The sequence below is a fragment of the Strix aluco genome, chromosome 2 (genome assembly GCF_031877795.1).
Source record: "Strix aluco isolate bStrAlu1 chromosome 2, bStrAlu1.hap1, whole genome shotgun sequence".
NCBI classification, from domain to species: domain Eukaryota; kingdom Metazoa; phylum Chordata; class Aves; order Strigiformes; family Strigidae; genus Strix; species Strix aluco.
This window is the reverse complement of record NC_133932.1, coordinates 113,661,532-113,679,048: the sequence shown is the minus strand read 5'-3', so window position 1 is coordinate 113,679,048 and position 17,517 is coordinate 113,661,532. Positions and strand designations below refer to the sequence as shown.

The following is a 17,517-nucleotide window of genomic DNA, read 5'->3' as shown; positions in this document are numbered from 1 at the left end:
GATCTTGAAGGTCCCTTCCAACCCAAACCATTCTGTGATCCTATGATTCCATGATGTCCTTGGGAAGCTCAAAAGATTTCACTGGGATAACTGAAACAAAACAAGAAACATACCTTGGCTTTTAATTAAATGCAGAATTTACAGACCATCTTTGTTATATGCATATTTAAATGGCTTATTTCTATTAGTCAGCAGTTACATAGAGAGAAAATCAGTCACACTGACAGATCCTTGATTCTGACTCCAGTAGGAAATAACATTATTCCTTCCTGAGGAAAGAAATCCCAAACTGATAGTTGTGGCCATAAAAACCTTTGAGGTTTGGACTGTCTTTGAAATGTAACATTGTCAAAGGACAGGACTGGAAACCCAAACATCCTGTTCAGGTTGTACCTTTCCCCAGACAGGTCCCAAGGCTGGGGACTGGGTTGGGGTTTTGTTGTTTGTTTTTTTTTCTCTCGCTCTCAGTCTATTTTCTTTTTTTAAAGTTTAGCAACATTTGTTTAGCTTGCCAAGTTAATGAACTGTTAATGAACTGATCTGAGAAATGCTGTTGGTATAATATAAACCATACTAGCCCTAGACAGTGCCTCATATTAAATTGTATTTTCCCCCTTGCAGAGATTGTGCTGCTGAGCTCATGTTTGTTGAACTTCTTAACTACCTCAAAACTTTCAAACGAATGATTTCAGCATGTCTCCTCCCTGCGCTGTTTCACTGATGCAAGGAGGGGCGATGCAGTAACTCTACACCTGTTCCAGCACACGCCTATTAACTTGCTCAACTTCCCCAAAGAGTGCCAAGTGCCGAGTTGAGCATGAGAACATCCGAGATTGCTTGGGTCTGTAACCACTAGTCCAAATACTTCTGGATGTTGGGACTGGCTTTGTGCTGGAGTGGCTTTAACAGTTAGTGTTCTATAATGGCAGTTGATGACAGCAACTTGTACTCTAGGACTAAGAGTAAACTGAATTCCTATCAGACTCATTTTAAATCAACAAGACGGAGAAGCCTACCACCAGACATCCTGCTAGAAAATGATTTTAAAGGAAAGTTTCAACGAAATATTAGGAATATAGAGCCTATACATCCAAGGCGCCCTAAGAAAAGACCTTCTATATTTTCAGGTAGGAAATGCTATGTTAATAGTGTGTTGTTGCAATATCTTTTAAACTTTTTTGGTAATATTTCAAGGATTCAGTAGCAGATTCCAGTCAGAATTTGTCTGTTTCAAAAACTAAGACAGTCTTCACAGGTAGATTAATCAAATGGCATTTATGTTATATTATGTCAGCTATTAAAGTGATGGAACCAAAAAGAGAGACTTTCTTCATACTTTTGATTTCATGTCACTTGCTGGTGGGGATTTTTTTTTTTTTTAAATACTTAGCATTTAAAGAAAACCATTTGTTTTTCTTGAGCTTTAAACTGTATTTTGACTAACCCCACTTATAAGCAATGCAGTCAATAGCTGCAGTATCTCTCTTGCTGCTCTAGTACTGTATCACATTGCTTTTCTGGAGGAGAGTGGTTTGGTGATATGCAGACTTCTTCAGTGTAGCTGATTTTTTGTGTGTATCCAGAAATTAACATCACTAAGTAGTCAAATGCATGCTTTGAATTCCTGGCTTGCACTGGAGCCTGTAATGTCTGTAGTTAATCGTTCAGTTTAACTCTCTAGTTGTTAAGAAGTAGGAACAAGGTGTAAGAGTGGATTTCATCAAGCTAATGGCAAGTCTGGATTATTTTCTTGAAGTTTTTTTTACTATTTGAAATATGCCTAAAAATAAGCAGCAGATTAGCATGACAGCATAGGATTTGTTGCAAAACAATCAGGTCATCTTTACTAGGAGGACTTAAAAGGTTTTAGGAGGGAGAAAAATCAATACTAGCTCATCCCTACTGAAAAAAGATGTGTTTCTGTGAGGCGATCAGAGGAAATGAAGTCCTTTATAGAAAGAAAAATATACTGTTTTTTCAATTTAGGTATCTCCATTTCCAGATGAAAATGAGGATTTTTAAATTTCTAGGGGGAAATAGTACAATCATACAGATCTTTAAAGAGCTATGAAGTATATAAAAAAGTGTTATTGATCATATAAATATTAATATAATATTCCTTAGTGATTCTTTAAAACTTACATGGATACCTTCTCTTGAGCTGAAACACTGCTGAAGGAATGGGAATACAATGTTAAAAGATGACACTGGGCAGCACTTCTTGTGTGGGATTTAGAGTCCCCATTGTACCTTTGTTAAGGTATTTGAAATATTTCAACACCTTAGGAAATAAAGCTTTTTTCCTCCTTCCTATTCTACTTCCCCAGCTTAAAAAAAGGCAAAAAGCCTTATCGGATCTTAAATCAGGTGACTCAGACATGCCCAAGGCTCCTGTGCTTCCCAGTGCCTGAACAGGCTGTTGCTGAGGTGATGTCTGTGACTGTCAAAGCAAATTATTTTGGGCATGATAGGTCCTCTGTATCGTATGCTTTCTCAGTTGCTGCTTTTTGTCTTCTAGCTACTTTTTCTGCTCCTTAATTACTTCTGTGTTGGTTTTTTTCTTCTCCTGTAACTTTTCACTTTTTTTTTCCTGAACATCAACTTTTTTTAGAAGAAAACATATTAAATAGTTTGGTGTCCCAACACCTGTACTCTGTTGTGCCCACCCAGATTTCTCCTTTATTTTGTTATCTTTTTTTTTTTTTAAATATAATTATTTCTCTCTGTTCTCTTTCCACCCTCCCAAATTGCCACACTAGCCGTAATACTCCATTATTTGTGCTGCGTCAGATATGAGCACTTTAATGTAGTTTGTGTGTCTGGAACGCTGCCATTACACTTATGAAATCCACAGCGGCTGTGTTACTGTACACTCAGGGGCACTTAACTCAAAGGTAATGCAAATTGCTTGCTATAAGCAATTGATGGAGCATGGTGGAAAGATGGGTGTAGTCTTTCATTTGGTAGGTCAGCAGTATACATGGGAGAAGCTTTACTTGATTTGCTTTTGAAAACAGGTTAACAAAGTAAGCTTGAAGTCCTCTAGACCATTGTCTTTTGTGCTGTAAATGTAGGTTAGAATGGAAACAGAGCTGTATCATAGACTCATGAAATGGTTTGGGTTGGAAGGGAGCTCTAAAGGTCATACAGTCAAACCCCCCTGCTGTGGGCAGGGACATCTTCTGCTAGATCAGGTTGCTCAAAGCCCCATCCAACCTGACCTTGAACACTTAAGATAGATAGATAGATATTAAATATATATATTAAAAAATATATGTACATACTGATATACTTGCTCTGCAGTCTTTTGGATCACTGCTGAAGCCCTCTGAAGAATGTGTTAATTCATACTTCCTTGTTTCAGCCTAGTCATCTATTAATATAAATATTTTAACTCTATATCATTTTGACTCTTCCATCATCTTCTAATCTCTGTATCTCTGCTTATTCTTTTATATCACCATGAACCTGTCTTAGTTTTAGGACATGCTTGCAATTTAGTCTGAAGTCACGCACATCTTGTTTTCTTTCCTTTTACTCTACCTTAAAGAGCTTAAGTAATAAAATAATGAATAGTGACACATCAAGGTATCTAGGTGCAAGGATACAAGTCGGTTCCTACATGGGGGTTCTTGTTTCAGACTTGGTGCAGACTCAGGGAGGCATCTTGCATTCAATAGGCTTGTTTTACAATTTTTTCTTAACTGTGATAGCTAGAAGCTCACTCTTTAAAAATGAAAGCTGAAACCTGAGAAGAGTGACACATCTGTCTGTCCTGTCACCATGAAGTTACTCATTCATGTATGCCTAGGCAGGACTGTCCAAACAGTGGTATCACTGGGTTATTGTGTTCATTCCTACATGGCAAGGGCAAGACAGAAGCTATGACTGTGAGGAGAAACCATGGCATTGCCAAAGGGATACACTGCACAGAGATACCTTTTTCTTCTTTCATCAAAGCACTTCATTTTTTCTTGTTCTTTAAATTCGAAATGTTTAGAGTTGTTGCATACTTCAGGGCTTGGTTAATATCAACTGCTGATACCTAAATTTTTGGTTTTACTACTTCATGGTTACCCTTTTTTTTTTTTTTGAAAACGACACAGGCACAAGTGATCATAATCAACATTATAGGGCCATTTATTGTCAATAGAGAGGTTCACTACCTTAATTACTTGAGTTTATACAGAACTGCTGATGTGCCCTCAGCACAGCATACTGTCATAGCCATGACTGAACCTTACCCCGGCAGGACCATACAAAAAAAAAAAAAGGTATCTTGTCTTAACCTGAAGATAAACCTGTGACTTGTTAATGAGAAAAGAAAAAATTGTAGAAAGACAGAGTGGGCAATGAAGGGGCATCAGGAGGCCATGTCTTTACAGAGGTACTTAGGAAAGGTAAACTGAACTAACTGAAGGGACATGAGACTAAAATGGATTAGCTAAACATCATTAAATGTCTATGCTGACTCATGTTCAAAAGCACAATGGCCTGAAGAAAATTAGTCTGTATTTATTAATTTTAATGTAGGGAAGCATAGGGTGAGTTTTTACTCTCATTTCTTTTCAAAAGAAGGCTGCTGATATTGTTGTTTGAGTTCCCTCTCCATACATGGCAAAGATATGTGAGATTTTGGCTGGGATTGTTATTTTTCTGAAGAAAGCAGAATAAACAATACAGAAATTACAAAGGTCGAACTACTAAAAAGAATATAATATTTAAGTTCTACTTGGAAGCCATTCATGTTGTGAGCTGGAGCTGTTCGTTTAAGTAAGTACCATTGAAAATCCACTTCTAGTACTGTTATTATTATCTATTAGGCTTTTTTCTTCTCTTTCTTCATTTTCATATGCAGGTAGCCTGTATTACTGTTGAATAATGCTTGTTGATTGATGTGTCAGTTTTGATGGACAGAAGGTGAGAAAAATTTTTTTGATTTTTCTGCCTCTCCCAGGACCAGGCATACCTCCATTTCATGGCTGTATGGCTGTGAGTCACGCGTTGCTTTCACAGCCAAAATAAGCTCTTATGTATTGTGTGGGACAGCAAGTTATCTCTACTTTTGTAAAAGCATTGTGGTGTTGCTGTGAGTTAATGTGATGAAGGCCAGTGGTTAACAGTACTGTATATAGCTACTCAAAGTAAGAGTGTACGTTGCTGGTCTGTGATTTTACAACAGAATAGCTGGTATTCTGTAACAAATTAACTGCTTTTTTTTTTCAGTGAAAATACTGTCGCAGTTAGAAGTCTTGAGGTACTCTCTCAAAGCATTTCTGGAGTTCAGACCAGCATACAGTCTAGCAAAGTCACTTTCTAAAATAAGTAAGTTGATTTGACACCATATTTGTATGTAAATTAAAATACTGAAAACAATTAAAGAAATAAGGGATTTGTATATAAGAAAAATATTTAAAAGTTATCCAATAGTGATATGAATAAATTATTTATTTTTTCATGAGACATCAGGATAAAACAGCCAGTATGTATGATTTATTTTTTTTCTTTTGACTGGCTCCATTATTTGGGAAAGACTTGCCAAAATCTAATTACTTTTAATAAGGATGCTTAAAATCATGGGTACAGTATGTGTCTTGATTCGTATGAGTTATAATGAAGTGTTCAGTATTTTAATTTAGCGAAGATTTGAATATCCTACCTCCTCTCTGAATAAATTGTACTGCATGATAATAACATATGCTTGTAATCTGCATAGGATAATTGCTGTTCACTTATGGTACCCCTAGTGTCACCCTGCACATTGAAGTTTGGTAGAATGGCTTGTGTTGGTGCTGCATCTTACAAGTATCCACTGACAGCAGAGGGAAGGCAAGACTGGCTCGTGCCAAAGTTCTTCTCTTCCTGACTTGAAAAAAGATTGGCTTGGTTTCCCCTTAATACTGTTAGCAAGACCTTCTTTGGAGTGAAAATGCAGGGGGAGGGGCATGTTGCATCTTTTTGTTTACTGTTCATATTGCAAACTGGCATTAGTTCTGTATGTTACTGTGTTTTATTGAGTTTTATGTTAAGATATGCCACCATGCTATAAAATTGCTACATTGCTGATTGAGTGTGTGTCCACCCATTGATCTGGTTGAGTGACCACTGCTTTATTAATAGAAATTAGCAAATTGATAATGTCTTGCTTTTCTCTCGGCCTTCTGTATTTTTATGCTCACTTAAATGTTTCTACATATATTACTTAATATACTCTTCAGCATTTTAGTTCTTGAATGTTTTTTTAAAGTGTTATTTTCTTCAGAAAGGATGGGTTGGTGATTCAGAAGACTGGATTCTGCATTTTGAAGTCTGATGTAATATATGCATGTTGTCAAACTTGTTTTCTTCTTGGGTTCACTGATATTTTATGGACTGTGGAGATTGATTTCCTCATATTCTTGTGGACAAGGGATGAAGATGCTGCCTCACCTTTAAGTTGTATTTAGGATATAAAGGAAGCTCTCTATGTTCATTGGAGAGTGACTTAAGCGTGAAGATGAGGGGGAAGATAGGGACAACGATGAGGTTAAGATAGGGAAGGCTCCTTTTGCTATTGTGGCTTGGATTTTTGTTTTCTGATTTGTTTGTTTTAAAAACTGTTTAGTTGTCTCTTAGATTTAGATTGCCACCATCAGTTGTTATAGATGTTAAAACTCCACTTTAAAGCAGAATCCAGTGTTCAAGTGAACAAAACCCATTGTACACACAGTAATATACCTCAAATCTTATGAGGTCTAAGGGTTTATAGACTTCACTATGCTGAAAGACCTTGTGAAGCAATTACAGCCCTTGCTTCCTGATTTCAGCACAAGTTTCTGTGTGTGCTGCTGTAGAAACAGCATGTGAAAAAGAATCTGGTTTAGTAACATGGTTTGCCAGTTTGGCCCTTTGGTTATCTGCTGTGTCCTATCTAGAGGATAATGATTAAAGTGTAGAGTGAAATCTTAAAACTTGTGGTCAATGCTTGCCTTCTGGGAAACATAACAGGCTCGCTCTTTTGTACATAATTTTCAAGAAAGAGCATTGAATTAATATTCAACACTGGTTGTATCTCCAAAAAAGTATGTTAATATGAAATGTATTGACTTTCAAAATAGAAAATCAAAGTCCTGAGAAATGTTATCAAAATAGGAAACATACAAAAATGTTTTAAAAGATTTAAGAACAAGACAGTCACTCTTTACATCAAATGGTAGTAGCCTTAACTACATTTCATGTGCAGTAGATCCAGGAGGGTTTGTTGACATTATTTTTAAGTAAATCTTTCTTTGGCTATCATGAGACAATAGAATCTTCTATTCTTTTTATCTGATCAAGATGCATCTTAAAGGGCAGACTCACCATAAAAATATGTCCATCTTTGGCCCATAAAGGATTATTTTATGCTAATGGACTGGAAAGATTGTCTACAGGGTTTTTTTGATAGAGTTGAGAAATACCTATCATTTAATTACATGAAAGACAGACATTACTTTCAAAGTCTTACAGTAGTGCATCTACTGTAATCAAAAGCTTATCAACCAAGTAAAATGTTTTAAAAGAATTAGACTTAAAGGTTATCATAATGGCCTTGATTCAACCTTCTTCCTGATGTATATTTTGTTCCTCTTCTGAAGTGCAATCTTCACATAAGCTAATGTAGTTAATGACATTGAGGTATGTTCTTTTGACAGTCAGATAGGTTTATGGACTGCATATAAATCACTCAAAATATGTTTCTTCTGTAGGGCTTGTTTACTTGTAGATACTTTTGTAGACTTGTTGGGTGCACTTGGTAGGTAACTAGTTTTCTTTCAGCTATTTATACTTTACCTGGCCTTACATATTTAATAGCAGCATACTATATCTAAGTTAAATCACCTGATAATCTTGGAATCTCTGAAATAAAAATTCTCAATGTTTTCTTAATTTTAATTTATTTTCTGTCTTACTGTACCACAAAAGTTTAGGAGTTTCTGAAAATACTTGCTTAATTTCAATAAGAATTTTTAAAAAATCAATATTTTATTAATCTGTTTAGGTTCAGAGACTGTTTTGCCTGAAGATGGGTGTAGATAATAAAATTTATCTTAATTGCAAGAGACCACCTAATGAAAACTCTTTGAACGCAGCTAAAGTTAGCTGGAAGATTTATTTTGTACTGCTTCTCACGATGAAATATGCCCTAATAGTGAAATGAAATCCTTATGGCATTTCTGGTAAATCAGCTGTAAGCAGATAGATACTGAGTTCATATATTTATGTTTTCATAATGAATTTCATCAACTGTGTCTCTCATATTAATTTTATTTATTGCAACTAATTAAGAGTGGTTAATTTGGAATGTGATTTTTATTAATTTTGGGGATTGGATCTTAAATTAGGAACTTGAGGAGCTCAGGCCATTATTAGATTCAGGTCTTCTGGGAAGTTGAAATTGCGCAGTGCTTCACAAGATCAATTTAAATTCTTCTTGCACAGGATATACTAATATCTAGCTGCTATACAATGTTGCAGTGCAGTTTTATGATCAGATACAATTTTGAAGACCCAACAAACGGCTGTTCATGCTTTTTAATCATATACTTAAGTTGCATTTAAATTTAAAATTTCTTAAAATAAGAAATCTTTCCCATCTGTTACTGGAAGACATTACTGTTGCCAGGAGAAATTTTTTGTAGATAAGGAATATATATTAAGCGTGATACAATCAGGTGGCTCCTTTTCCAAGGACCTGGCTGTGTAGTGGGGTTTTTGTTTGTTTGTTTTAGAACTGCCTGAGGGTATTTGCTGTGACTTTCTGTGGGGTTTTGCTCTGTGTCTTTGGAGTTACTGGTTTTGTAATTTCACAGTGGCTATAATGACAACATGCTTTAGTTGCAGAACATGTTACCGTGCATCCCCATGCCTACTTTGTTGTGAATTATCTGCTCGTCCTAATAAACCTTTTCTGGGGTAATTTGTGATGCAAACAATAAAGGGTTGGCAAAATAATTTTTAATCATAATGTTTAGTCTGCATACTGGTAAGGAGAGGGGCAGTCAACAAGTGTCATCTTTCTTACTGTAACCTCAGGTGTTCTGTATTTCCTACTTTATTTAGGATCTTTAAACTAGTCGGTCTCTTGCCAGCCTGTCTGTTCTCTCCTGTTACTCGTATGCAAGTCAGAGAAATCCTCCCTAGCAAAGGTGTTCCACTTCATCCCTATTTTGCCTGGACCAACCTGCAGCCTCCCCTAACAATGCTCAGGCACAGTTCAGAAGTTGGCAAGAGCTGAAAAATTGAGAGACAGTTGGGTGTTGCCACCAGCATTTAGATAATGTTTTACTGTATGCTTGTAGGCTTGTGCTGTCTGGCCTTTTGGCTAGAGAACAGCCCCAGGTATTAATATATGCATGGCATTCGTGGTCTAACGTAGTTGAAACACCAGTCTGTCCAGCAAGACATAACTTTAAGACTATAAAAGTCAATAAAACTCAGTACCAGTTTGTTCAATGAGTCACCTTAAAGTACTTCTGAGAGGACTTGTTTAGATTTATCATGGACAGTCAGTGCCTCCTGTATGGAGAGTCATTCAGACATACTTCCCCTATGTGCAGAGGCTCTACCCTGAAGTAAAAAGTCTAATCTGCAGCAGAAGTTTTATTATCACACAAAGATGCCAGTGCGAAAGAACGATGACAAGAAAAGCAGAATACCAGAAACTAAATTAATCTCACAAAGTGGAATTTCAGGGTCTGAAATATATTTCATTTTCTGCTGAGTGGATTGATGATAAACAAAGCATATGTACATCCAATTCTAAATCCATCCTGGAACTAGAAAATAAGCAGTTCTCTCTTTAGAAGCTAGTAATAATGTAATTCAAGTTTAGATTCATCATACTAAATGTTATGGGACTCTTAGCTAAGACTAGTGTTACAGTTTATCCTTTATCTGGTTTCAGGGTTAAGAATACTTCTGCATAATCTGTTGTTATATTTTGATCCCTCCAACTCGAAAGCCCATTCTGAAGTCTCAGGGACTGCGTAAACTTCACTCAGCAGCAAGAATGATGATGGTGGTGGAGGTGGAAAGGGCCGAAGTAGTCAATGCATTCTTTGCCTCATTCTTTACCTTCAGGAGGCCTTCATGAATCCTGCGTCCCAGAGACCAGTAGGAAGGCCTGAACTAAGGCAGACTTACCCCTGGAACAGGGATAACAGGTTAGGGAACATTTTAAAGAAACTGGACATACATGAGTCCATGGGACCTGATAGGATGCAACCACAAGTGCTGAGGAGGCTGGCTGACATTACTGCCAGGCCAGTCCTGATAGTCTTTGAAAGCTCATGGCAACTGGAAGAGGTTCCCAAGGACTGTAAGAGAGCAAAGATGACTCCTTTCTTCAAGATTGGCAAGAAAGAGGATCGAAGGAACTACTGTTTGGTCACCCTCACCAAAATCCCTGGGAAAGTGATGGAGCCAATAATCCTATAACCCATTTCCAAACATAAGAGAAATAGATGACTGGGAGCAGTCAGCGTGTTTGTTTGAAGGGGAGATTATGCATTAACAAGATAACTGGCTTGGTGGATGGTGGGAGAGCACAGAATGCTGTTTATCTCTACTTTAGAAAGGCTTTTGATATTATCTCCTGCAACATCCTCATAGACAAAATGATGAAATACAAACTAGATGAATGGACAGTGAGGTGGGTTGAGCACTGAGCTGTCAGGCTGACTGGGTTGTGATTAGCAGCACAAAGGCTAGCTGGAGGTCAGTCACTAACAGTGTAGTCCAGGGATTGATACTCAGGCCAGTACTGTTTAGCAGGAATCTTATGAAGTTCAACAAAAAGAAAATTCAAGTTAATATGATCTTACTACAGTTTTGTTTAGTATTTCCCCTACTACTTCTACAAGTACTTTGGTTCATAATCCACTCTAAGTATTTGTAAATGCATATGAGCAGTTGGGAAAGCTATTTAACCATGTAATACCTATGAAAAGTATTGCTTCTTCTCCCCTCCCCAAACACCCATGCAGCCTCCCTTGTGTTGACCATGTGCCTCCATCTGGAGACTCATAACCTCATTCATCAACTGAGGGTAACACTATCCCCAACCGTATTCCCAAAAACACACATACACCACCCAAATCAAATTTCTGCTCCTAACTAGTGCCACTGTAAGGAGACCTGATTGAAATTATGGGGGAAAGAGAGAGGATGGAAAAATTTCACAGCTTTTCCAACAGTAGCACAATCTTCGATTAGGTTAAGTCAAACATAGAAGCACACCCTGAGTCAAATCTATTGTATTATCAGAAGGGGAAGAAGTATCCTTATATTGTTGAAGTTTCCATTTTATAAAGGATTCTGTCTGTGCTGATGCTATGTTTTTAGTTCACTGAATTAGTCAGTAGCTAGCGATGACCTCCCTTGATCTGTGGAAGAGTTCAGGCAAGGTTCGTGCATTTGTGCCGTGTGTGAGTCAGGAGGATACAGTGTCACTGAGCACCAGTACCCCACTGAGCATGAGCTCAGGTTCCACACCCAGAACCGCAGCTCAGCACCGCTTGCAGCTCCACTGCAAGATTTCAAAGCAGGTGTATCCCAGTTGTTACTTTTTATGATCACTATTCCCTTTTGAATTAGGTTGTTACAGAAGTTAACTGGGTTTTCTTCCATATTTAAGCATCATACTCAAATACTTGAAGAAAAGTATTCTGTATCCGTGTATTGTTTTTGGTTATGTGGTCTTTATTTTGGATTTCATTTCATGGCTGAGAAGCCAATCCAGAGATGAAAAAGAAAGAACCCGTTTTCTGATCTGGTTAAAGAAAAAACATGGGAGAGGATGAGATCTATTCATTTTAATAACTTTTAAAGAATTGAATTTAGATTTTCAAAGCCTTTAATGATGCAGTGGACAAACAAGTATTAGGACTTTGATACTTAAGCAGATTAGGCACTTAAAAATCTACAAAGCAACTGTTCGATATTTCAGGAGCTAAATACCTTTGAAAATCTAACCTGTGGTAATTCAAAATCATGAATCATTTTAAGTGTAGTTAAAGTAACTATAACTATTATGGTCTTTACTAGGAAATCATTCAATTTTAAATGTGACTTATGTTTTTGTGCCTTCTTCCTTGGGTACTAAGCCCAAAATAGTGTTTTTTCTTTTAGTTAATAAAAGGCAGATTTTAAGTTTTGTTCAGTACATTTTTTCACTAAATTGCAATTTCCATTCAAATGTAGCATGAGAGAAACCTTGAGGAGCATTACCCTTTTAAACAGGAAGAAGGTAATATGCCTTTTTCCAGCATAAGCAGGGAGCTGTGTTAGACCTTGTACCTCTCCGAAAACCAAGATGTTTTTCAGGTTAGCAGGAAGGGATGGACTCTGAAGGATACAAAGGACCCAATTAGAAAGACTGCATGTATATTTAACTTGGCCTCTGTGAGGACTCTGGTGCTTCTATAGAGAAGCAGCAAGTTGGAGGATGCTGGAGCTCTATTAGTCTATTGCGTGTGCCCAGGTGGATGAGTTGCTGTTGCAAAACCTTCACCACAGCAAGGGAGAGCCCTTGCACAAGTGCTCATCAGTTAAAAATTACTATGTTGACAGAGGAGGGGGAAACAGCAAAGAAAAACCCTACCTCTGAAATTGAGATCTCTCCTGCCACGGGTTACTTCAAAAGGTGAAACATCCTTATAGATAACATTGTAATTAAAAAAAATAAAATGTTTTGCTTCCCTATACTTTAAAAAAATGCAGAAAAGATTTTGCAAGTCAGAACAAGTGTTCCTATGTAAGACTGGCGAGATTTTTTTTTTTTTTTAAACCAAAGTGTTACTTCCTCTTTAGCCAGCGCCTAATCACACCATTGGGCAAGTAAGGGTATTACATAGTAAACCCTGTATGCTGTGTCTCACGAGCACTTGCCTAGGGAGGGTTATATGGAAAGGGACCTCAAAGCTACATAAAACAAGAAACTTTCCCTTCAACAGCTGATTAGAATTGAGATGGTTTACTGGCGTTCAGTTCTTCGAAGAATATTTTGAGTAGTAACAGGAGAGAGCTAAGGCAGAAGCTGTAACTGAAGGGTCATCTGCACATAATGAGGAGAAATGCGATGGAAAAACTACAATGAGAAACAGAAATTTCACTGTAAAATCATATGGCCTGATTTTTCCTGACGCTGCCTCACTGCAGTCATTTATATAAAGTTGCTGTAAAACAGCCAGTGGTTTCAGTCATGAAGATTTTTGCTGATAGCTATTTAGTTTTACTTTGGATATACAGAAATATGTTCAAAAGGATGAAGAGCATGGTGATTGACAGCCTAGCTACTGAAGGTATCAACTGAGCTGAGAAGTGTACATTCATGTGCATGCCCTATTTATAAACTGCAGTCAGTGAAAGAAAGAATTTTTTTTTGGTCTACCACCTGGCATGACTTCTTAGGTAATCCTGATTTTTGAAGCATTACTTCTTCCCACCTTGAAACAAGAAAGAAGCTTTAGAAGTTGTAGATGTTATCCAGCTGAGTCATTAGGTCCTGGTCTAACTGGAGGTAGCGCTAGCCTGAGCTACCAGAACCTGAACTTTGGATCTTTCTGTTAGCACTTCTGAGTGAAATAAGAAAGCTCCTTATCCTGTAATGAGCCCAGGCTCCAGCTATGCCAAGCACTTCACTCACAGAAAGGGCCTGAGTCCTTCTCTGAAGGATGTACAGTCTTGTTTGAGATGGTATGTGGCAGTATGTGTCAGGGAAGTGGGGAAAGTTAAGGCAGTGATACATACAATTTGATACTTCATCATTTGAAAGAGTGGTAAAAGGTGTTGTTACTTATCTAAGGTCAGCTAATCCTGATGGCGCTCAGTTTCCCTGTTTCAGACAGGTAATTCTTACACAGGTGTTGCAAGAGGTAGCATTTTTTTAATAATTCAGAGTGAATGCTGTATGCATAAGACCCATCTGAGGGAACTGTGGAGGTGTTTGTGTTACACAGACACGTGTGTGCCAGCTCAGACCCAATGCCTGGCTGGTCTGACGGCCTCTCTCTGGTAGCAGGCAGAGCACGATACCTGATAGGAAGGTGTAAGAGGCAGCAAATGTAGTACAGTCTGATCCCATGTCCATCTCATCTTGATCTGTAGTAGATGGAAGTTGGTTGAAACCCTTCCAACATGTTTATTCTAATTTTATGAGAGGTAAAAAATCAACTTCTAAGGTTCATGTTGCTAGTGGAGCAAAGGGACATAAGCAGAAGGATACCTTTCTACAGAGTAATGAAAACGTTGAGGTGTGAGTATCCAGATAGGTCAGCCAGAAAGGAAGAAGTGTTAATAATTAAAGACAAAACTAGAGAATGGAAAGGAAAGTTTAAAAAAAGAACAAGTAAGCAAGTAGCTTATCACAAGAGCATCTTATTTAAAGTCACAGAAAGCTTTAAGAACTGCTGTGGCAGAATTAAGAGAAAGAAAATACATCTGTAAATGTATTTGAGATTCAGGAAAACATTTGTGTTTAAAAATCACACTGCAAGAAGTGCATACAGTGAGGTAAGAACTGTCTGACGGGTGGACTAGTATTTGAGAACAAATTGGAGCTACTGCACTGAAAATTCCTCCTCCTAATTAGATGATCAATGAAAACATCATAGGTGTGCAGCATGTTACAGGGACGTATCTTGTGGAAAATGAGCATTTTGAACACGTCATTCTACAAGTGTGATGTGGCTTGTATTTGGGTCAGGGATGCCTTGGTTTTGGCATCAGCTTGCCACTCTGAGTGGGTACAACCCCCTCCTTGTCTGCCTCCCTCTGCTTCCCGTCACATCTCAGGCACCTGTCTGAAGAGTTGGGAGCTTTTCCGTTTCCAAGGCAGGTTCCCAGCTGGCTGCCTCCTGCATGCCTGGGGAGGGTGGTGGAGAGGGGGTTTGACATGGTGCCTGGCCCTGGGAGAAGAAAGGGACATCTGTTCCTGAACCTCACTAGCTCACCTGCTAATGGCAAGCACAAGAATGAGGAGAAGAAAAGCTGAGAAGTCTTATGATCTCAGCTATAGTAACATGCAGTAATCATTAGCCATCCCTAGAGACCCTGTAGAAACAAGCAGGTTCCTTTGAGCAACCTGATCTAGTGAAAGACTACCCTGCCCATGGCAGGGGGTTGGACTAGATGATCTTCAAAGGTCCCTTCCAACCCAAACCATTCTATGATTCTATGAATATCTAGTGATGGGCATGCTCCAACCCTTCACCTTCCTGGCTTCCAGTTTTCTGCCCTCCTGCAGAGCTTGCTGTGAGGAGAGTAGAATAGATACGACGACATCACAGAAGGGAAGTATTTGGGCGTTCAGTCTGTGCATTGTATAATGAAATTTCATAACTTGAGGAAAAAAGGGACAGCTACAACCCCTGCATTCCCTCTGTCCTAGGCTCTGTGTGACCTAGTACCAATCTCTTAGGCATAAGTTACCTAGTACAAATTACACTTTCAGTGCGTGAGTGGGGTTCAGTTACTGAATCTCATCTCTGAACCAAGCACTCAGAATTAGAGGCACCATCAGTGGCCATTTGGAAATTTACTGCTATGAGGAAGTTCTGACACATCATGCTGGGATGTTTGGAGAGTATGCTATGTAATCTTTTATCTAAAATATAGGTAAGGGTTTGTAACAAAACTGAGAAGAAAATAAGTTTATAGGATTCCAGTAATGGAAAACAGCTAGTTTAGGGATGCTTCCTGGAAACTAAGGTGAAGAGCAGGAAGAAAATACTACTCAAGTTATTCTTCATGCTAGCTGATGCCTGTAGGCTGTGCTTGCAGGACTCAGGCTGCATTTTGGCTTGCACAGCAGTATTTCTTGCATCAGTGTTGCCTGAATCCATGCCCCAGTGGTAGATGTGCAGATTTCAAATTGGCTCATAGGTTGGTATATTCTTAGCACATGTATGGTAGGTCTGGGCAAATGAAATTTGTTCCTGGCTGGCTGATGCTGCCAGGGACTGTTCAGCTAGGGAGAAAATCAGAGGTGAATGGCGGAGTCCTAAGAGGACATGTCAGTTTGACAGCTCCAAAGCAGTCAAGGAAAGGATAATAGTACTTTGAATCTTGAAGGCATAATTCCAACATTAACTAATTAATCCTCTGCAAAATGCCTAGTAGGTAGTTACCATTTGTAATTTACAGATAAGTCACAAACCCCTTACAACCTATTTAGTTACTCTTATGAATTCACTGAACAAGCTGAGAATGGGAGCTGGGTGATACACGAATCTATCATGTATCTATTAAAATACTTTAATTTTGTTCTATTAAATTCTATTTAATAGGCTGCTATTAACATATTTTATATAATTGCACCCCAATTACCTGATATTCTTTAGAAATACAGACATGCGCTTCCTATCTTCCGTTCTGACACAGTTTACAATGTAAACATGTATTCCCAATGCATTATTTACTGTTCTTCTGCTTCTGCTTGTTTTGCTTTTCATCACTAGGTGGCAATATTTTAACAGTCAGTTACAAACACAAGGCAAAACAAAATGGTGTAGCAAAACTAGTGAGACATAAACTAAGAAGGATTTATGTTGTTTATTTAGAGCTTATCACATTAAATTAGGTTTGCTTAATGAAATCTTGTTTTGTGCAGTGCTTTCTGTCACTCTGTACTTTTAATTTGGACCCCAGCAAGATATTTACCTTCTTAAATCAAGGGACATTATAGTACATAGAGTACAGTCGATTCAGGTAATTTTTTATTTTAACAAAGGACATTAGTAAAGCATGTGTACAAGCTACTTTGTTAATGTTTGGCTTGAATTGTTTTGTGTTATGCAAGCTGTAATAAGAAAAGTAAAAAAACCTTGTAAATATTTTAATATAAGGAAAGAAGTGCTTAAACTCAACAAATGCCAAGTTGAAGAAAATAAATGACATATAAATACTGTGGGGGGTTTTCTGCTTAAATATAAAAATATTATTCCTTTTTATTGCTGGCTTATACATGGACTTGTCACTTCACAAATAATACATAATTTTTTTCATTGTTCCTTTCTTTCCTCCTGAAGCCAAAGGGAGCAAATCAGATACCTCAACATAGGTGTCTAGGAGAAAGCCTCTAACTGCTGTGGATCTAATGTAGGTCTTAAGTCATATCTGCCAGTCTCTGTGAATAGCTCACATACCTTAAGGTATCTATAATCACACTGAACACCATATTTAGGCACCTGAATACCATTTGACTATGACCAGTATCCATCTGAAAGCCAGTGCAGTCTTTCAAGAGTAGATTATAAAGAGGTTCCAAGTAGTTTTATTAAAGAAGAGAATGTGAAATCATGAATGCAATGCAATCTATCCCAGTGATAATACAAGTGATGTATTAATACAATACAGTGTATTAATACACTACAGTGATGTGATAATACAATAGATCCTTTTTGTTTTCTTCTGTTAGGTGTGTTCTGCGCTAGAATCAAATAGATCTGGGAATCATTCTTTGTAGGGTTGCTTTATTTTGCCCAAAAGGACTAGATC

General features: G+C 37.8%; 1 protein-coding gene across 1 annotated transcript in view; it reads left to right on the top strand.

Annotated features, from left to right (window-relative positions):
- Positions 1 to 808: 808 nt before the first annotated feature.
- Positions 809 to 17,517, top strand: part of FRY (FRY microtubule binding protein) — a 198,494-nt gene continuing 181,785 nt past the window's right edge. Inside the window, exons 1-2 of the mRNA XM_074815878.1 lie at positions 809 to 1,127; positions 5,227 to 5,325. Coding sequence (XP_074671979.1) covers positions 923 to 1,127; positions 5,227 to 5,325 — 304 coding nt within the window. The 5' untranslated portion in view covers positions 809 to 922. The remainder of the gene's footprint in view (positions 1,128 to 5,226; positions 5,326 to 17,517) is intronic.